At 42.1% G+C, this 22,057-nt stretch overlaps 1 protein-coding gene across 1 annotated transcript; it reads left to right on the top strand.

Moving 5' to 3' along the window:
* The first annotated feature begins 2,198 nt into the window (after positions 1–2,198).
* Positions 2,199–8,183, top strand: ACOT6 (acyl-CoA thioesterase 6). Its single transcript, XM_047079797.1, has 3 exons — positions 2,199–2,714; positions 4,792–4,994; positions 7,429–8,183. The coding sequence occupies exons 1-3, from the start codon at positions 2,258–2,260 to the stop codon at positions 8,032–8,034; spliced, it is 1,266 nt and encodes a 421-aa protein (XP_046935753.1). The 5' UTR covers positions 2,199–2,257; the 3' UTR covers positions 8,035–8,183.
* Positions 8,184–22,057: the final 13,874 nt, after the last annotated feature.

Raw genomic sequence — 22,057 nt, 5'->3', positions numbered from 1 at the left:
GTTGTACTCCATTTGTCAAGGGATTTTCCCCTTATGAAATTTTATTTGGCAGACCTCCACCTATCCTGCCGAGGCTAGGAGACAACGTAATGGAACAGTTGGAACGGGACCATTTGCTGGCTTCGCTCATGGCCCTGCAACATGTACAGAAGGAAATAACCAGGGCCTTGAGAGAAGCCTTCACTCATCCTCCTGTTCTTCCCCACCCCTTTCAACCAGGAGACTTAGTCTGGGTCAAAAGGCATGAGCCTAAAACCCTGGAGCCGCGCTGGAAGGGACCACACACCGTGATTCTGACTACGCACACGGCCGTCAAGGTAGATGGTGTCCGAACCTGGATTCATCACTCTCAGGTTAAGAAAAACTGCGTGAAGGTGGGAACAACCCAGACTGATACAGAACCAGATAACAAACAGCAACGGAAGTTTCAAAGGCACCCAGAAGATCCTTTAAAGCTAAGACTGATGCGGGCATAATAATTGTTTGGGTTTGTGTGGTGTTAAGTGTGGGGGACTGTATGAAATTGCATCCCCTATCTTTTTGGCCATACCAATGGGAACTCAGGGACACTGTCACGAGGAAGGTGATAGCATCTAATACCTCTTCCACTGTGCCTTGTTTTTTTTTTTTGTTTGTTTTTTGTTTGTTTGTTTGATTTATGCGACTTGGTGGGGGACTCATGGGGGACTTTAGTGACTAATTATAAACAGCCAACGGGCTTTGCTCCTCCGGTCCCCGAAAACCCCTATATGGTTACCTATGGATGTGGACACAGGGATCAAGAACAAAAATTGGCTAACATACCAGGGTAAAAAGGGCAGCACCAGTCCTCATTCCACTCCTAGTGGGACTGGGAATTGCGGGATCCACAGCTATTGGAACTGCTGGACTCATTGTGGGGGACCAAAATTTCAAAACTGTAAGCAAGTAGACCGAGACATAGGCTACTTGGAAACTTCAATTTCTCGGCTAAAACACCAAGTAGACTCTTTAGCCGAGGTTGTATTACAAAACAGAAGAGGGCTTGATTTACTCTACATGAAGGAAGGGGGCCTCTGCGTGGCCCTCGGAGAAACGTGCTGTTTTTATGCGAACAATTCCAGAGTAATCCGAGACACTCTCAGTTTGGTCAGGGATAATCTTAGGACCAGGGAACGTGCCAGGGAGGCCAGCAATAATTGGTATCAGAGTTTATTCTCTTGGTCCCCCTGGCTCACATCACTGCTTACAGCCGTAGCTGGGCCACTGCTGTTGTTACTTCTCGGGTTAACTATTGGCCCGTGCCTTATCAATTGGTTAGTACAATATGTCAAGAAGCGAGTTAGTGAAATAAAAATTATGATGATCAGGTCCAATTATATCCCCTTAGTTCCTAATGATGAATCAAGGGATTGATTCACTGACAAGAAAAGGGGGAAATGTAAGGGTTAAATTGTAGTGTAGGGCTAATGCTTAGCTTGAAAAATAACAGCTTTGTGTTGACACTGAAGGTTAAGAGACAACAGCCTTGCTTTGCTCTGGTAAACTACGCCTCACACCCTTGTAAATTAAGGCTTCACCAATTAAGGAAACAAAAGTTCAAAGAAAAGAGCATCAGAGGCAGGGTCAAGGAGATCCACTGGTTGCAACTTAGAGGCAGAAAGTCTAAAGTAAACACCTCATTAGGCAACTGTTTCTAACTCATCTGGAACCTGTTTCTTTGTTCTGTTCCCAGGTGATGCTAAAACGATGTGATCGGTTATAAAAACTCTGTACCCCGGCTGTTCGGGGCCGCACTATTATCAAGAGTGTTGGTCCCGATCGGTCGGCCTTGCCTCTCATTGTAATAAACTTTGTTGTGACTGTCACTGGTGCCCGTAGCATTCTGTTTCAGGAGTCGTGTGGATGCAATAATTAGGACTGTTTCTCCACTGATCATCTGAATTATAATCGCCTGGGATGCTTTATAAAACTCCAGGTTCTCCCAACTACTAGTATCTTTCCCAATCTCAGCGGTCTTGGTACGTCTATTTCCACACTCACTGCGCTGGATTGCATAATAATGAACTCTTATTTTGGCAGATACTTCCTTCCAATTAGACACTAGTGGATTTTCACAAACTCTAGCTGACTTCATACAGCGGCTTAGCGTGTCCAAGCGTCCAATCTGAATACCGCAAAGTATATCCAATTGCAATTGCTTCCCCGGGAGGTGGAGGGACTCCCGGCCGGACACGTGACTCTGGAGAGACGGCCTCGCTGTTCCGCAATAATCAGGATGGCGGCTACGGTGACGCTGGAGCCCGCGGGCCGCTGCGCGTGGGACGAGCCCGTGCGAATCACCGTGCGCGGCCTCTCCCCGGGACAGCCTGTCACGCTGCGCACGTCCCTGCGCGACGAGAAGGGCGCGCTCTTCCGGGCCCACGCGCGGTATCAAGCGGACGCCGGCGGCCTCCTGGACCTGGCGCGCGCGCCCGCGCTGGGCGGCAGCTTCACGGGGCTCGAGCCCATGGGGCTGCTCTGGGCCCTGGAGCCCGAGAAGCCCTTGGTGCGGCTGGTGAAGTGGGACGTGCAGACGCCCTTCGCGGTGGAGCTGGAGGTGCTCGAGGGCCACGAGCCCGACGCCGGGCCGCTCCTGGGCCGGGCGGTGCTGGAGCGCGACTTCCTGCGGCCGGGGATGCGGCGGGTGCCCGTGCGCGCGGGCCGGGTGCGCGGCACGCTCTTCCTGCCGCCTGGTGAGTGCCTTGCGTCCCAGGCTGTTCTAAAGAATTGGTAACAGAGACCCACATTTCCTAAACTTACCGCCACACTCCAGAGCTTGTCATACATTCTGGATGGAAGTTTTTCCTCTTTAAATTTCATGCCACTTCCCGTATGCTAAAAAGTGGTTTCTGTCTTTGGGGCTCTCCACTGCCCAGGGCGATGAGCGATCTTATCCATGCCCATTTCTCAGATGGGAAAACAGGCTGCTCGGTGGCTGGCGGGCATGGCCGGGCCAGGGTCACAGGGCAGGTGGGAGCAGCGCGGGGATCAGGCAGGGCAGACCATGTCACCCCGGGCACCCACCACCCTTCCACACAAATAATCTTTATGTTGGACGAATGCCACTGAGCTGTATGCTAAAAAGTGCATTCAACATACTCACAAAGTGCATTTCTTTTAAGTGCCAGCCACGCAGCTGTATTTCAAATACCAGTGTTAGGTAATGAGTTATGCTGCTGTGCAAGAGTGATCTTTGCCTCTTCTCACGTCGAACTTTCCCCGTAATCCTAAAAAAAACAAACTGATTGTCCTCTTCCCCCATCATAAACAGTCTGTCGGTGATTCTCAATCTGGGTTGATTAACCCCTACTCCTGGAGACATTTTTGTTGTCACAACCAAAAGGTGGGGGAGGATATTATTGGCATCCAGTGGGTAGAGGCCAGAGATGCTGCCAAACATGCAGAATGCACAGGACAGCCCACACAACAAAGAAATATCTTACTCAAAATGTCTGTAGTGCTAAGTAAAAACAAGGTGCTTACTAGGTTAAAGGGGCCCAGAAACAAGACCCCCTACCCCACCTTTTACAACCAAATTCCAGACTGAAACCCCTCCTGTATAGAAATGCTGGAGTTGCCATATCTCAGAGAATCCCTAAACCGAATTCTGTCATTCTCCAAAACAGGAGGCTCTGCTTTATTCTTACAGCTCGTCAGCAATTCACAACCTTAGCCAGTGGCTGCACAGTCAACTGAAATCCTGTGGTTGGAATTGGATCTTATACATCTCTGTATGTCCAGATTCCTAGAGGCTTGCCCAGGGATATAGTAGGAACTCAATAAATCATACTGACTGAATCAGTAAGAATCCCCCCACCCACCCAAAAACAAACCAAACAAACAAACAAAAACCTTTTACCACCCATATTGGCACCTGATATTTCAGTCAAGTCAATCTTGTGTTAACTATTTCAATGTCTACTTTGTGGCCCATTTAAAATTTGTTTTCTGTCTCAAGACTTCTGTAAATAACGTAGAAGGGTTCAGTCATTTAACAAATATGTATTAAGCCAATGACTATGCTACATAGTGGGATGCGATAGCTAGCGAAGTCAGACATGGTCCTCACTGTACTTACAGCCTAATAAAGGACCCAGGTAACTATACTTGCATCTATAAGCTTGATAAGTGCTATGATAAGGGAAATACAGGCCCAGGGTGCTGATGGAGACATAAAAGGGTTTCTGACTCAACTCAGCCTTGGGGGAGATCTGGGAAGTCTTCTGGGAAGGGAGATCTAAACTTTGATTTGAAAGCTGAAGGTCAACCAGGTGATAAAAAGTGGAGAGTGAAGAATAGCATATACCATTTTCAGGGGCCAAAGAGAACAGAGCATATTTAGGGATAGTGTTAAGGTTGGAGCAGAGAATGCAAGGAGGTGGGGAGTATATCAATACCCCTTATATATGTAGAGGATTGTACAGTTCTTCAAGCATTCTCAAGTAGATTTTTTTTTGAGGAAGATTTTGTGGAAAATGTACATCTCATCATATGCTACTTGTAATTTGAAATATGTATTTCATTTTTGAAAATTAGGTGAAAAATTCTGGAGAAAATAAAGCATTTTGTTCCCCCCTTCCTTCTCCCTGAAGGTTACTAAAAAGGAAAAAAAAAAAAGGCAACATTTTAAAAAGGGTCCTTTTTTCCACTTGCTCCTCCACTCCCAGCCTTCCTTGCTTGAGAAACTTGTCTTCACTGACTGCCAAAATCTGAAACTCCAGAATGTCTCTGGAGAGTCTAAAGCTCCTTATGATCTGTGGTGTTTTCCAGGTGCAGGACCCTTCCCTGGGATCATCGATCTGTTTGGGAGTGGTGGTGGCCTTTGTGAATACAGGGCCAGCCTCCTGGCTGGACATGGTTTTGCTGTGCTTGCTTTGGCTTATTTCAAATTTGAAGACCTCCCTGGATATTTGGATGACGTGCACCTGGAGTACTTTGAAGAAGCTATAGACTTCATGCTGCAGCATCCAAAGGTGAGTTCTGGTGTTTGCTTGAATGCAGGGGAGAGAGGGTAGAGCCAACACAGGACTGGATCTCAAAACCCTACCAGGACACTGGGGGCTAGAAATATGTCATGAGACACAAAAGTTCCTTCCAAAGTTATTAGGATTATTATTTCACTTCCACCCATCTCTCTCCAATCCCTAAGACTTAACTGTTTATTTTCCTTTAATAAGGAACTGTTTATTTTCCTGTTTTTTAAATTTTTTAAAATGTTTTATTTATTTTTGAGACAGAGAGAGACAGAGCATGAGCAGGGGAGGGTCAGAGAGAGGGAGACACAGAATCCGAAGCAGGCTCCAGGCTCTGAGCTGTCAGCACAGAGCCCGACGTGGGGCTTGAACTCATGAACTGTGAGATCATGACCTGAGCTGAAGTTGGACGCTTAACCAACTGAGCCACCCAGGTGCCCCTATTTTCCTTTAATTCTTGACCATAATTCAAAGAGTTGTACTAAGACATTACTAACCTTAAATTCTGCTTCTCCATCTACCCCCAAGTGGCCTTATAATGCTGAATAAGGCAACTGCTTTCTCTGGGATTCAGTTTTTCTCATTTATAAGATTAATGTAGGGGTACCTGGGTGGCTTAGTCAGTTGAGTGTCCAACTCTTGATTTCAGCTCAGGTCATGATCCCAGGGTTATGAGATCAAGCCCCATGTCGGGCTCTGCACTGAGCATGGAGCATGCTTGGGGTTCTCCCTCTTTCTCTCCTTTTGCCTCCGTCCCCTGTTCATGCTCTCTCTCTCTCTCTTGCTCTCAAATAAAATAATAATTTAATTTAATTTAATTTAATTTAATTTAATTTAATTTAATTTAATTTAATTTAATTTAATTTAAAGGAAAGATTAATGTAGGGGCACCTGTGTGGCTCAGTCGGTTGAGCGTCCAACTTCGGCTCAGGTCATGATCTCACAGTTCGTGAGTTTGAGCCCTGCGTCAGGCTCTGTGCTGACAACTGAGAGCCTGGAGCCTGCTTCAGATTCTGTGTCTCCCTCTCTCTCTCTGCCCCTTGCCCGCTCACACTCTGTCTCTCTCTTTCCCTCAAAAATAAATAAACATTAAAAAAAATTTTTAAAAAAGAGGAAAAAGTTTGACTCTTAAGAGACATTTTTAGGACAGTCGGTGACATTTGAATAGGGACTGTGCTGGATGCTATTAAGGAATCATTAATTTTGTTAAATGTGATAATGCTATTATGTTTTTATAGAAAAAGTTCTTATCTAAGACTGTAAAAAATAATCAAAACATTTTAGTGTGATTAAAAGTGGAATACATGCTCTGCAACTATCTAGATTTAAAGAAACCCAAATATTCTAATGTTAAGTAATAAATGTTAAAAAATGTTCTACAAGGTCTGTAGGGTGATTTAAATCTGTCAGAATTCAGGGACTGGTCTGTTAGCAGAGCTGCTAGAACCTCAATGGCCTTGAACTGTGATTATTGGTTTATTAGGGGAGATAAGGCCCCAGGGGAAAAAGAAGAAACCAATATATCCTGTCAGTTCTGCCCTTAGACCTGGGCAAGAGGGGTTTCTGTCCTGGACAGAAGCCTTAGGTGGCCACACTCCCTGCCCACAGGGTGAGGAGTCCAAGGGACCCAGGGAATGTATCCACCTGGAACCCATGTGCCTTACATACACACACACACACACACACACACACACACACACACACACACAAACACCCCATACCCTTGTGATCTGGAATACCAGAATTCTTTGCCAAATAGCACTGATCCTGCTTCCAGGCCCTATGTCTTTTCTCAGGGTCTGTCAATGTGAATACGCCTAGGCCTTAAATATGGAGACTGGGGTGTCCATATACATGTGTGAGAGGCCCCTCAAGGTACATGATGGAGCCAGGGATGGGAAGAGAAGGAATGGGGGCCAGGGACCAAGGACTGGGGCTAGCTCTCCCCCATGCCACATTCCAGTACGGAACTTCAAGGAGTTCCAAGATTTCAAATTTGAGCCTGACATTGTAAACTGTTATGAAGGTATATTTATCAAGGTGGGTCTATCAGCATAGACCCGTTGCGGGGTTCAAACTCACGGACCGTGAGATCATGACCTGAGCTGAAATTGGACCCTCAACCGACTGAGCCACCCAGGCTCCCCAAGAAAATAATATATTTTAATAGTTTGTTTGTTTAATAGCTTTTACATGTTTAAGTATGGGGTACATGGGTCTCTGTGTCTACTCTTGACCCAGTTGCCACAAATATTAGTGGAAGGCCTGTGTACTAGGAAGTCAATTGATTTGCTTATTAGAAAACACACTTGAGCTTTGTGGATTGTTGCATAAAAAAAAGAAAGCAAATGACATTTAAGAAAGCTAGCTAGAGAATATAAAATCACTGTTTATGTCCTCCATTTACAAATTCTAGGCTTGTTCTCTTTTTCAGGTGAAAGGCCCTGGTGTTGGGCTTCTTGGCTTCTCCAAAGGAGGTGACCTGTGTCTCTCAATGGCCTCTTTCTTGAAGGGCATCACAGCCACTGTACTTATTAATTCCTGTGTGGCCAATGCAATATCTCCTCTGCATTACAAGGATATGTTTATTCCCAGTCTTGGCAGTGACCCAGGGAAACTTGTAGTTACTGAGTCAGGGGTTTTAATTTTTTTTGATGTTTGGGATAATCCACTGGAGGAACTCAACTATCAAAGTATTATTCCATTGGAAAGAGCCCAGGGGCCTTTTCTGTTTCTTGTTGGCTTGGATGATCATAACTGGAACAGTGAATTCTATGCTCGTATAGCCTCTGAACGGTTACAAGCCCATGGGAAAGACAGACCCCAGATAATCTACTACCCAGGAACTGGTCACTGTATTGAACCACCTTATTTTCCTCTTTGTAGAGCTTCTGTGCATACAGTGTTAGGCCAAGCAATACTCCATGGAGGTGAGCCAAAGGCACAGTCAAGGGCACAGGTAGATGCCTGGCAGGAAATTCAAACTTTCTTCCATAAACATCTCAATGGTAAAAAATCTGTGCCGTCCAGCAAAATGTGACATTGTAATCATAGACCAGATACTATGAATAAAAATCTAATTCATACAACATGTATTGGGTTTTCCAGAGCACATAGGAAACTTTTTTTTTAAGTTTGTTTATTTTGAGGGGCTTTGGGTGGCTCAGGTTGGTTAAGCGTCCAACTTCTACTCAGGTCATGATCTTTTGGTTCGTGGGTTCAAGCCCAGTGTCAGGCTCTGTGTTGACAGCTCAGAGTCTGGAGCCTGCTTCAGATTCTGTGTCTCCCTCTCCCTTTCTCTCTCTCTGTCCCTTCGCTGCTCACATTCTGTGTCTCAAAAATAAATAAATATTTAAAAAAAATTTTTGATAAAGTTTATTTATTTTGAGAGAGAGAGCGCATGAGCACGGGAGGGGCATAGAGCGAATCCCAAGCAGGCTCCACACTGTCGATGTGGAACCTGAAGTGGGACTTGAACTCACAAACCATGAGATCATGACCTGAGCCGAAGTCCGACACTTAACCAGGTGCCCCTATGCACATTCATTTTAAATGGTCTTTGGACACTGGAAGATAAAAGCTTGTGGAAGCCATTCTGTTTTTTCAGGTGGTATGTGCAGTGATGCACAAAATCCAATATTCGTGGCCACTATAACGTTGGATTTTGTAGACAGAAGTAAAAATTCCTTGAATTCTTTTTCTTTTTTTTTAAGTTTTTTCTTTATATATATATATATATATATATATATACATTAAGTATCTTCTTAATATAATTAAGTAATTATAATTACTATAATTAAGTAATATATAATTAAGTATATAATTAAGTAATTAAGTAATCTCTTAATATATATATATATTATTATTATTATTATTATTATTATTATTAAGTAATCTCTATGCCCAGGGGCGCCTGGGTGGCTCAGTTGGTTAAGTGTCCAACTTCGGCTCAGGTCATTGTCTCACAGTTTGTGAGTTTGAGCCCTGCATCGGGCTCTGTGCTGACAGCTCAGAGCCTGGAGCCTGCTTTGAATTCTGTGTCTCCCTCTCTCTCTGCTCTTCCCCTGCTCATGCTCTCTCTCTCCTTCAAAAATAATTAAAATATTAAAAAAAAAAAGTAATCTCTATGCCCAATGTGGGCCTTGAACTCACAGGCCCAAGATCAAAAGTCGCATGCTCTATAGACTGAGGCAGCCAGGTGCCCCACTTGGGTTGTTTTTCTAAAGCTGGAGATCTTCAAAGATAGAGGGACTTTAACAAGTACTTTTCAAAGAACACACGGTTATTGTATGGCTCTAAAGCAGAAATTCTTGGTCCAGTGGCCATTTAGTTTCAGTGGCAAATATTTTTGAAGCCATAATAGGACACATGACAGTTATGATCTTTAAAAAAAATTTTTTTTAACGCTTATTTATTTTTGAGACAGAGAGAGACAGTGTGAGTGGGGAAGGGGTAGAGAGAGAGGGAGATGGAGACACAGAATCCAAAGCAGGCTCTAGGTTCTGAACTGTCAGCACAAAGCATGACGTGGAGCTCAAATTCACCAACTGTGCCCTGAGCCAATATATTATATTATATATATATAATATATATATAACCACAAGGTATACAATATAATATACATTATATTGTATATTATATATTATATAATATGTTATTTTTAATACAAATATTAATATTTATATATTATATAAATATATAATATACAATGTATAATATAATTATATAAAATATTAATATATATAATATATGTATTCCTTGACACAGCAGTTTAATGGAATGTTTTCACCTGGATTAATTCACCTCATTTTACACGTGTTTTAATTAAGATAGAATTCTACAGTGGAAAACATTTTAAATTATATCAATACATTTTTCATCGTAAAAGATTCGAGTAATACAGATAAAATTCAACCCTCTTAACTCATTACCCAATTCCAGGCTTTTCTTAGGGCTAATTACAGTTATTAGCTTGAAGCATACATTTCCAGGGGCACCTGGGTGGCTCAGTCCGTTAAGCCTCTGACACTTTTGATTTCTGCTCATATCAAGATCTCACAGTTCATGAGTTCAAACACCTCCATCAGGCTCTACACGAAGAGTGCAGAGCCTGATTGGGATTCTCTCTCTCCCTCTCTCTCTCTCTGCCTCACCACCACTCTCTCTCCAAATTAAATTAAAAAAAAAGTATACCCTTACAGAACCATATTATTTGCATGTACATACATATATTTGTATTAATGGAAAAATATGATTTTGTGAATTAAGCACCTTTTTATTGGGGAAAAAAAAGTCATGATGTAAGTTTTTCTGCACATAAAAACACATGTTTTTATTACTTGTGCCAGGCCACAAGACAATAGGGATCATTTCCATAGTGTGTAAATCTGTACTGCCTCATCTAAAACGTTTAAACTTTAATTTTGGCAGTCTTTCTTAATCCCCGCAAAAATAATTTCAGGGAAGGAAAGGAGTCTATTACACGGAGCCTCCTTCAGCAAGGTTTAGGGAATTGTGACCCCAGGTGGCCAGAGAGGGATTTTAAAAAAAGAACGACGAGGATTTTCTGTCAAAAGACCTTTAACTTTTCCTTCTCGCCAAGTCCAGCGTAGGCTGGGGGTGAGCTCCTGCCTCTTTTAGGCGGTCTTACTAAAAGGACCCCAATACCGTGACCGACCCCGGGCCCTCCTAAGTTGCCCCTTCTTGCAGCCTTTTGCTGAGTAGCGCGGGAAGAACCAGCTCGGGTTCTCTGGTCCGCTCAGCCACCTCTGGCCCCACTGGGCCCCGCCCCTCTTGCCCTGCTTCAGCCGCCCGGCCCCGCCCCATTCGGACAGGCCCGGGCCTGCCCTGCGTGGCCCCGCGGAGAGAGCTGACTCCCTCCCGCACGAACCCGGCCGCGTGTGTTTGGCCTGAGTCAAAGCCGCGAAGATCCGGAGCCATGTGGAGGACTGTCCATGCCGTGCTCCGGACCCCTGGAACCCCACTCCTGCTCCGGAGGTCAATGTCCACATCTGCCCTTCTCGCCCAGAAGTCTGCGACCTTGACCGTCACCCCCAAGACTGGGCTGGCCGACGAGCTCCTGGATATTAAAGTGGAGGGCTTGGGTCCCAGGGAGCGGGTGACCCTTCGGGCGTCGGCCGTCAGCTACCGAGGCCGCCTCTTCCGATCGGTGGCCCACTACGAGGCGGACAGCCGCGGGGGGTTGGACCTGGCCAGGGACCGGGCTCTGGGCGGCGACTTCACGGGCGTGGAGCCCATGGGGCTCCTGTGGAGCCTCACGCCGGTCGGCTCCGAGGATCCCTGCTTCAGCCAGATGCCGAGAGGCGTGATGAAAACCCCCCTCAAAGTGGAGGTGACCGTCCACCACGCGCCGCAGCAGCAGGCGGTACCGCTGGGCCCGGCGCTGGCCTCTGCCCAGGTGCAGCGCTGGTTTTCCAGCCCGGAGCTGAGCCGCGCTCGCCTGCAAGCCGGCCGCCTGCGGGGCGTCTTCTTGCTGCCCCCAGGTGCGTGAGGTCTTTTCCGCAGAGGGCTTTGCATGGATTTAGGAAAAATGATTTATGAAAGCCGGCTTGCTTTGCTAGCTAACTTATCATCTGAAAAACAGAGCGAGCGCCTCAATTATTTTGTCGCCTAGACACCAGGTGGGACAGTCACTTTGCTAAATGGTGACTGGGATTTAAATGCAATTTGCTCGGGAACCTCTTTTCTGCAGGCTGCCCACCCTTCAGACTCCCAGTGCTGCAGCTGCTATTACTTGTGACTAAGCATATTCTAGTAAGCATAACATTGTTGTAAAGTTTCTCCCATAAGTATTTGTTTACCTGTCTAGTAGGCAGAGCTTTGTGTTAACTTTTTTAGTTATCATTTCTTGTAAAAATGACGAGAATAGTGGATACAAATCTATCTGTCACTGGTACCTGCTCAAACCCAACATAACTGAAGCCCTATTACATATATTGTTCACTTTTTAAATTCTGGTTTCACGTTAGGATACTGATGACTTTGTTGTTGTATTTTCTGACATACTCTAATTCCTTAGAGACCTTCATCATGATGAGGACACTTCTGTTGCTCATTTCATAGATCAAAGAACAATTTATTTTATAAATGAGTAAGCCGAGGCCTAAAGTGTTTTAACCAAATCACACAGCTAGATGGTGCTAAAATCAGGGTGCAGTCAAATTCTTTGAGCTCCAAACTCAGACCTCCACAGTAACATGGGCTGAGGAGAGAATGAGTGAAATAGGTTGGTGTTTTGTTTTGTTTTGGTTTGGTTTGGTTTGTTTTTGTTTTTGTTTTTTTTTTAAAGCCCAGTCTGGCTTATCTTCTGCTCTCAAATCTCAGGGTTCTTAGGAACAACTAAGAGTCTTTCAAATGAGAGATTTAAAACATTTTCAGGAACACCTGCGTGGCTCAGTTCAGTTAAGCGTCTGGTTCTTGATTTCCTCTCAGGTCAAAATCTGATTCTTGATTTCCTCTCAGGTCATGATCTCACAGTTGGCCAGTTGGAGCCCCACATCTGGCTCTCAGCCTCTCAGTGAAGAGCCTGCTTAGGATTCTCTCCTCTCTCTGCCCCTCCCCTGTGCATACACACGCACTCTCTCTCTCTCTCTCTCTCTCTCTCTCAAAATGAATAAATAAACATAAAAAAAAAAAACATTTTCATAGTTGAGGGTGTGGAGGGGTTTTTTAAGATCCTATAAGGTCCTAGCAAATTTACATCCTGAGGATCAAATTTCTCAATTGAAACAAAATAAACAAATTCTCAGTTATTTTAATGTGATAATCAGGTTAGTATCTTGAAGGCTGTGGTTGGAAAAATCTATTGCTGGAATAATTTCAGGAACTGTATGTTGTCTTTTTCATGGCTTGCTTTAGGGATTTTGGAAGTAATCTTGAATCCAGAAATGCATGAAATTTATCTAATTTTAAAAAGAGCAGATCAAGATATGCTGAGATATCCAAATGTTAAGAAAACCACCATCTAAAAATCACTATCTTTTTTTTTAAAATTTTTTTTTTTTTTCAACGTTTATTTTTTTATTTTTGGGACAGAGAGAGACAGAGCATGAACGGGGGAGGGGCAGAGAGAGAAGGAGACACAGAATCGGAAACAGGCTCCAGGCTCTGAGCCATCAGCCCAGAGCCTGACGCGGGGCTCGAACTCACAGACCGCGAGATCGTGACCTGGCTGAAGTCGGACGCTTAACCGACTGCGCCACCCAGGCGCCCCTAAAAATCACTATCTTAATATGTATACTCTAGCTTTCACTTTGGTGGCCAGATATCCCTTAACTTATTTCTAGATTTGAAAATTTAGGAACAGCTTCTGGCACTGGAATTTTAGATTTCTTGTTTAGTTTATATTCTAATGTTCTTGCCTCTTATTTTGTTCTTATAAATTTATCTAGCGCTTTTAGTTGGAATAACACAAAAGAATGTATCTGAGAAATACTAGGAGTCAATTGGCTGAGAAATTCTTCTCTTGGAACGTTGAATGAATAACATAAGCTACAATAGGAATGTTGAAAGAGAAATAACAGATCAACATTAGAAGGAAAATAGTTTGACATTTTGCTCCCTTTCCACTGCCAGGGAGCAAGAATTTACTGTCCCCTTCACGGTCCTTCTAGTTTCTAGCTGGATTAATAATCAAATTGACAGGAGACAGATTAACAGGAGAACATCAAATTTAATTCTGTATGTATGGGAAATCCATACAGACGTGGAAATTCCAAAGACAGGCAAAATGAGGTATATATGTCATCATCCTGAACTAAGGAGAAAAGGTTAGGGGTCTAAGACTTTGAAGGGAAGGAATGCATTTCATAGGGCAATAAAATGAACAGGTGTTTGGAAAGTTGATTTTTGCCCTGCCATACAGTGGCCACTCAGATAAAATTTATCTCTGGCAATAACCCTCATTCTGGGAAAGACCCCCAATTGAGATTTTTCCATGTAGTTAAGGGAGGAGCAAAATCATTCCTCTGAGCTCACAGGATCTCAGTTGCCTTCAGCTCAAAATAATCCACATGCCCAAGTAGCATATTCTAAGTGGAACTCCCCTGATCCCCTTCAAACTCAAAATAATCTTTATACTAAATTGGTCCATCTAGGGGCAGCCTGCCCTTGGCCCCTATACTACACATATTGTTCATTTTATATTACACCATCATTAGACCTTTAAAATAGCATAGGCTTTGTTAGGGATTTAGGTAACTCTGTATCTGAAGCTCATTGAGAACTCAAACGGCCCTTTAAAGTTGGATTTTTTAAAAGTTTATTTATTTATTTTGAGAGGGAGAGAGAGAATCTCAACCTGTTGGCACAGAGGGCATGATCTCATGAACTGTAAAATCATGACCTGAGCCAATATCAAGAGTCAGACGCTTAAACGACTGAGCCACCCAGGTGCCCCAAGTTGCCTTTTTTTTTTTAATGTTTATTTATTTATTCTTTTGAGACAGCTTGAGCGGGGGAGGAGCAGAGAGAGAGAGGGACAGAGGATCTGAAGCAGGCTCAGTGCTGACAGTGGAGAGCCAGATACAGGGCTCAACCTCATGAACCGTGAGATCATGACCTGAGCCGAAGACCCGTGGATTTCCTTTTTTTTTAAAATTAATTTAATTATTTTAATTTACATCCAAATTAGTTAGCATGTAGTGCAACAATGATTTCCGGAGTAGATTCCTTAATGCCCTTTACCCATTTAGCCCATCCCCCCTCCTACAACCTCTCTAGCAACCCTCTGTTTGTTCTCCATATTTAAGAGTCTCTTCTGTTTTGTCCCTCTCCCTGTTTTTATATTATTTTTGCTTCCCTTCCCTTATGTTCATCCATTCTGTGTCCTAAAGTCCTCATATGAGTGAAGTTATATGACATTTGTCTTTCTCTGACTGACCAATCTCACTTAGCCTAATACCCTCCAGTTCCATCTACATAGTTGCAAATGACAAGATTTCATTCTTTTTGATTGCCGAGTAATATTCCATTGTATACATATACTACATCTTCTTTATCCATTCATCTATCGATGGACATTTGGACTTTTCCCATACTTTGGCTATTGTTGATATTGCTGCTATAAACATCGGGGTGCATGTGTCCCTTTGAAACAGTATAACTGTATCCCTTGGATAAATACCTAGTAGTGCAATTGCTGGGTCATAGGGTAGTTCTATTTTTAGTTTTTTGAGGAACCTCCATCCTGTTTTCCAGAGTGGCTGCACCAGTTTGCATTCCCACCAGCAGTGCAAAAGAGATCCTCTTTCTCTGCATCCTCACCAACACCTATTGTTGCCTGAGTTGCTAATGTTAGTTATTCTGACAGGTATAAGGTGGTATCTCATTGTGGTTTTGATTTGTATTTCCCTGATAATGAGTGATGAGCATTTTTTCATGTATCAGTTGGCCATCTGGATGTCTTCTTTGGAGAAGTGTCTATTCATGTCTTTTGCCCATTTCTTCACTGGATTATTTGTTTTTTGGGTGTTGAGTTTGAGAAGTTCTTTATAGATTTTGAATAATAACCCTTTATCTGATATGTCGTTTGCAAATATCTTCTCCCTTCTGTCAGTTGCCTTTTAGTTTTGCTGATTGCTGTGCAGAAGCTTTTTATTTTGATGAGGTCCCGATAGTTCATTTTTGCTTTTGTTTCCCTTGCATCTGGAGTCGTGTTAGTAAGAAGTTGCTGCAGCCAAGATCAAAGAGGTTTTTGCTTTCACCTCGAGGATTTTGATGGCGTGCTGTCTTACCTTTAGGTCTTTCATCCATTTTGAGTTTATTTTTGTGTATGGTGTCAGAAAGTGGTCCAGGTTCATTCTTCTGCATGTCACTGTCCAGTTTTCCCAGAACCACTTGCTGAAGAGACTGTCTTTATTCCATTGGATATTCTTTCCTGCTTTGCCAAAGATTAGTTGGTCGGATTTCTTTTTAATGAGGTATTATAGTTACATAACTCAAAGACTGCCAGAATTATTTGTTTAGATTAATCAGGACTTACAGTTCAAACCAAAACACTTTCCATATCTTTTTTTGCAAATTTTCATTTTTTTTCCGCCATTTTCCAGTGATATCTCACAGGGAAAAATATAAAAACATTTTTACATTTATTCAAAATAGCCAAAACAAGTATCTATTTCAACCACAAGAATAAAACTATTTCAGCCAAAACAGATGTTTTCTTTTCAAGGCAAATAGGTGAATGTTTTATTTCTTTTTTAAAGTTTATTTATTTTGAGAGAGAGAGAGAGAAGAGAGAGCTCAGAAGAGGCAGAGAGAATCTCAAGCAGGTTCCACACTGCCAGCACAGAACGCGACATGGGGCTCGAACCACAAACTGAGATCATAACCTAAGCCGAAACCAAGAGTCAGACACCCAACTGACTGAGCCACCCAGGCACCCCTAGGTGAATGTTTCAAAACAGAAAAAAAATTAAAATGTTTTTGAAGTTAAAAAATAAAAACATTTTTGGGGCGCCTGGGTGGCGCAGTCGGTTAAGCGTCCGACTTCAGCCAGGTCACGATCTCACGGTCCGTGAGTTCGAGCCCCGCATCGGGCTCTGGGCTGATGGCTCAGAGCCTGGAGCCTGTTTCCGATTCTGTGTCTCCCTCTCTCTGCCCCTCCCCTGTTCATGCTCTGTCTCTCTCTGTCCCAAAAATAAGTAAACGTTGAAAAAAAAATTTTTTTTTAAATAAAAATATTTTTAAAGAAAAAATATAAATTGTGCAATTAGAATTTGATTTAGAAAATGTTAACTGGGTATCATGGTCCATTAAATGTCCTGTTGTCTAATCCCAGATTAATCTTCTTTCCTGGTTTATAGGAGATGGTCCTTTTCCTGGTTTGATTGATATGTTTGGTGATGGAGGATTAAATGAATCTCGAGCTAGTCTCCTGGCTTGTCGAGGTTTTGCTACTCTGGCTTTGCCATTTTTTGGCTATGAAGATCTACCTCCAATCATGAAAGACTTAAATTTAGATTACTTTGAAGAGGCAGCTAAATTTGTGCAAAGTCACCCAAAGGTGAGTGGGATTGTAGAGAGAAATGCGTTTAAAATGAACTCCTTAGGGCCAGGAGAGAGTGAAAAGAAGGTGGTACTAATGGGTTGGAAAATATCTATAACAAATACCTGTTGAATGAATTCGTGAATGGATAAATAAATACATAAGCTATCTGATGAATACCTATATGCTTTTTCTTTATTGAGTGCTTTGCGACTTCATTAACAATCATACTTTCTCTCTTTCTCTCTCTCCCTCCCTCTCTCCTTCCCTCCTTGTTTGTCTTCTTTTTTTTCAATGTCTAGGTTAAAGGTCCAAACATTGGAGTGATTGGTTCTGGCAAAGGGGCAGAGTTGGCATTTTCCATGGCTAGCTTTCTCCCAAATATAGCTGCAGTTGTGAGCATCAACGGCTGTGTCTCTAACACAGCTACTGCCCTTACATGTGGTAGATCAATCCTGCCAGGACTGCCTTCTAACCTAGACAAAATCTCTGCCATGGATTCAGGGGCTTATGATGTTAAAGAAGCGCTGGAGGACCCCTTGGATCCAGCCTACCGGGAAAGTCGTATCCCCCTTGAAAAAGCCAGTGCCCATTTCCTTTTTATAGTCGGAGAGGATGACAGGCATTGGAAGAGTTCTGTTTATGCTGACATAGCTGTGAAGCATCTCACAGAGCATGGGAAGACAAATTTTACTCTCTTAAGCTATCCTAACGCCGGCCACAGAATAGATCCCCCTTACAGCCCTTTTTTCTCTGTATACCTTGATCCCGTGTTGGGAGTGCCTGTTTTGGGAGGTGGGCAGCTAAAAGATCATGCTGTCGCTCAGATTGAGTCTTGGAAGAAGATCTTGGAATTTTTGCACTTGCATCTAGGGTAAAGTCTAACAAACTAAGTTTAGAATATGTGCAGAACCATTTAAGGGATTGATTGAATATTTTTGACAAATGACTGAAATCTAGATCTCTCATGGGCATCTGCAAGCTTTTAAAAGAAGTAAAAATACTTGCTTCAAGTTCATCAGAGCCTGCAACTTTGGTGACTATCCATGTTTCTCCATGTTTGGTTGGTTTGAGCTTCAACTCAAGGTAATTGCTAAGTGAAAACCAGTTTTTAATCTGCCATTTACCCAGCCTTCTCACTTACCCTCCCTGTCACCCCTACTTCCGAAGTTTTTTTTTTTTAAAAACTGGCATATGATAATTAGTTTGCTATTATCTGTCCCAGAGGTTATAAAACTGCTTTTTTTTTTATTTTTTTTTCAACGTTTTTTATTTATTTTTGAGACAGAGAGAGACAGAGCATGAATGGGGGAGGGGCAGAGAGAGAGGGAGACACAGAATCGGAAACAGGCTCCAGGCTCTGAGCCATCAGCCCAGAGCCCGACGCGGGGCTCGAACTCACGGACCGCGAGATCGTGACCTGGCTGAAGTCAGACGCTTAACCGACTGTGCCACCCAGGCGCCCCAATATAAAACTGTTTTAAACAGGGGTGAATACATGAATATAGGCCCCAGGTTTTATGGTGAGCAACGACTGGGTTATGATAACTTTCTCATAAGAGAATAAGATGCTGGACTGAATTCTAACACGATGACCCAGAGGCTGATTTGTGGTAGACTGAAGTCAGAATCCTTTCTGTTGTTAGTCAGGTCTTGATTTTTTTTTTTTTTTTCTAATTGCCACCTGTTCAAGGATCTTTAAAGAAACTTAGAGAGGCACCTGGGTGGCTCAGCCAGTTAAGTGTCTGATGCTTGATTTTGGGTCAGGTCATGATCCCATGGTTTGTGAGTTTGAGCCTGGAATTGTGCTCCATGCTGACAGCGCTGAGCCTGCTTGAGTTTCTCTCTCTTTCTCCCTCTCTCTCTGCTCCTTCCCTGCTCACACTTGTGTGCTCTCTCTCTCTCTCTCTCTCTCTCAAAATAAAAAACTTAAAAAAAAAAGAGAAAAGAAAGTTAGAAATCCAAAAATACTTACTTGCTTTAAAACTGCCAAGCAATTACTAAGAAGCACTGAATCTTTTTTTTTTTTTTAACATTTATTTATTTTTTGGGAGAGTGCAAGCAGGGGAGGGGCAGAGAGAGGGGGACAGGGGATCTGAAGCAGGTTCTGCACTGACAGGCTGACAGCAGTGAGCCCAATGTGGGGCTCGAACTCACGAAAACAGGAGATCATGACCTGAGCTGAAGTCAGACCTCAACCGACTGAGCCACAAAGGTGCCCTGACATACTAGTTCTTTATAATTCCCTTATCTCTGTACTTTAAAAAACTTTTCTTAACACTTTGTTTCAAAAATATATTTAAAAATAGGCACATTCCAGTTCTCCTCCCAAGTTGATAATTGACACAAGTAGACAATGTAATTATCTGAGGGAAACAGAGTTCATCCCTTCTACTTTCCACCACCTTCACCAAAAATGTAATTACAATTTGTGGATAAGCCTTAATTTATTAAAATAATTTTAATGCAAGTTCTGAGCTTTGATCTTAAACTTTAAAAATATGTGTGGAATTAGAAGATATTAAAATTCTGGCCTTCTCATAATTTAGTTAATTTTTTTTCTTCTACATATTTGGAGAGAAAGATTATGGTATTAATTATTAGCGTTTGATTTTGGTTGACCAGTAGATCTTGCAGTCAGAACTATATTTTGGGCTCTTTTTGGCAGAGGATGAGGTATTGTCACCCTAATTTGCAGTAGTAACACTATCTAAAAAAATTTTTTTAAGTTTATTTATTTATTGTGAGAGAGACAGAAAGTGCAAGTGGGGGAGGAACAGAGAGAGGAGGACAGACGATCCAAAGTGAGCTCTGCGCTAACAGCAGAGAGCCCAATCAATGTGGGGCTGGAACCCACGAAGTGAGAGATCATGACCTGAGCCAAAGTCTGATGCTCAACCGACTAAGCCACCCAGGCGCCCCCACTATTTAAATTGTTTTTTAAATGTTTGTTTATTTATTTTGAGACAGAGAAAGAGTGCTAATGGGGGAGGGGCAGAGGGAGAGAATCCCAAACAGGCTGTATGTAGTCAGCGTGGAACCTGATGTGGGGCTCAGTCTCAACTGTGAGATCATGACCTGAGCAAAAATCAAGAGTTGGATGCTTAACTGACTGAGCCACCCAGGTGCCCCTATTTTAAAAATTAAAAAAAAAATTAATACAAGTTTCAAATTATTAACATCAACAAGAAAGCCTATGTCATACTTTATATATATGTGTGTGTGTTTATATGTATTACTTCCAGATTTTGGGGTTATTCATGTAAGATTTTTAAAAGATTGTTTTCTAAGTTTGATTTATTTAAGTAATCTCTACCACCGAACATGGCCTCAAACTCACGACCCTGAGATCAAAAGTTGCATGCTTTTCCTACTGAGCCAGCTAGACATCCCTAAATGATGTTTTTTAAAAAACAGACCAAAAACATAGGGGAGAAATTGGCTTTTTACCAAATAAGTATAATGAGAATAATAATCTGGGAAGTGGACTATTGAAAATTGCTACATTGCTCATTCTAATTTGAGCTGATAAACTTTTTGACTATATAAATAACCTAAATAATTAATGAATCTCTCAGGCTTTAAGTTTTTTTTAAAAAATTTTATTTTAGGGTATACAACTTTTAGCTATTTTGCTCAATCTCTAATCAGCTGTTAAACATGATGATTTTTCTTTTATTCAACCCACATTCTTGTTTAGAACATTAAAGTTTCCTTAACATTTGGTTTGCTATCATTTCACACTATTTTACTGTTCCTTTTCAATGGGTCTGGTGATTTCTGAATTTGGGGAAACTGTTTCAATAATATTTTTAATCTTTCTCTTATCTTACTCCTAGGCCTGCAGCAACAAGTAGATCCAAAGCCATAGTTTCTGGTGAACAGCTTTTGGGATCTATTTTGCCATTTTGCAGGATTTAAGAGAACAAAGAAAGGATCCAAAGTATATAATTCTTCATTCTTTTCCTGTGTGAATGTTTTTTTAAATTTTTATTTTATTTTTAATTTTTTTTTAACATTTATTTATTTTGAGACAGAGAAAGACAGAGCATGAACGGGGGAGGGGCAGAGAGAGAGGGAGACACAGAATCGGAAGCAGGCTCCAGGCTCTGAGCCATCAGCCCAGAGCCCGACGCGGGGCTCGAACTCACGGACCGCAAGATCGTGACCTGAGCTGAAGTCGGACGCTCAACCGACTGAGCCACCGAGGCGCCCCTGTGTGAATGTTTTTAACCTTTGAGAATCTGAAACTCAAAATGTACTTGATGGGAAATGTAGCATGATATTATAAATTAATTTTCAGAGACCAGTAAATTTTTGCTTATATATTGGTAAATAGTTTATATAGAGGTAAATAAAACATATTCATGGTCAAAGTTTACTCCTCCAATGACAAGGAGGAAGTAAAAGTAACATTCTGAGCAAGTATGAAGATAAAATTAATTTGCTAATGATATTTCACAATTAATGCAATGCCTTATGAAGTAATCCACAGTTTTGAGTAAGAGGCATACTCTGTTATGAGATCTGTTTGAGGATTAGATTCCCCTTTCAACCCCATCAACAAAACTGGCAAAGATTTTGGCAGCCAAGAAAAATTCTAGTTTGGAGACATGTAGAGAGAGGTGTGGAGATCTCAAACAAACAAACAAACAAAAACAAAACAACACTACAAGAAAAAAGGCTGCATATGTTATAAATATTCATTTTAATTTTCTTTAATACACATTTTACTTTTTCCTGTTTTTAAATAACTATGGTTAAATTACCTTTTTCAAAATGAAATTTGTTATTTCAAAATTTAAAATAGCCACATTATAGAATGACCAGAAAATAAGCAAAATGAACACTTTAGTCTGCTAAGGCTGCCATAACAAAATACCACAGACTGGGTGGCTTAAACAACAGAAATTTATTTCCTCACAGTACTGGAGGCTGGAATTCCAAGATCAAGGTGCCTACAGTGTTAGTTTTTGGTGAGGCTTCTTTTGTTGGCTTCCAGGTGACCATCTTCTTACTGTGTCCTCAGATGGCCTTTCTTCTGTGACCACCACTC

This window comes from Lynx rufus, unplaced genomic scaffold, assembly GCF_022079265.1.
Source record: "Lynx rufus isolate CCGP_SWC_20201006 ecotype Redwood Valley unplaced genomic scaffold, mLynRuf1.p SCAF_17, whole genome shotgun sequence".
Taxonomy (NCBI): Eukaryota; Metazoa; Chordata; class Mammalia; order Carnivora; family Felidae; genus Lynx; species Lynx rufus.
This window is presented reverse-complemented; position numbering and strand designations above follow the sequence as displayed.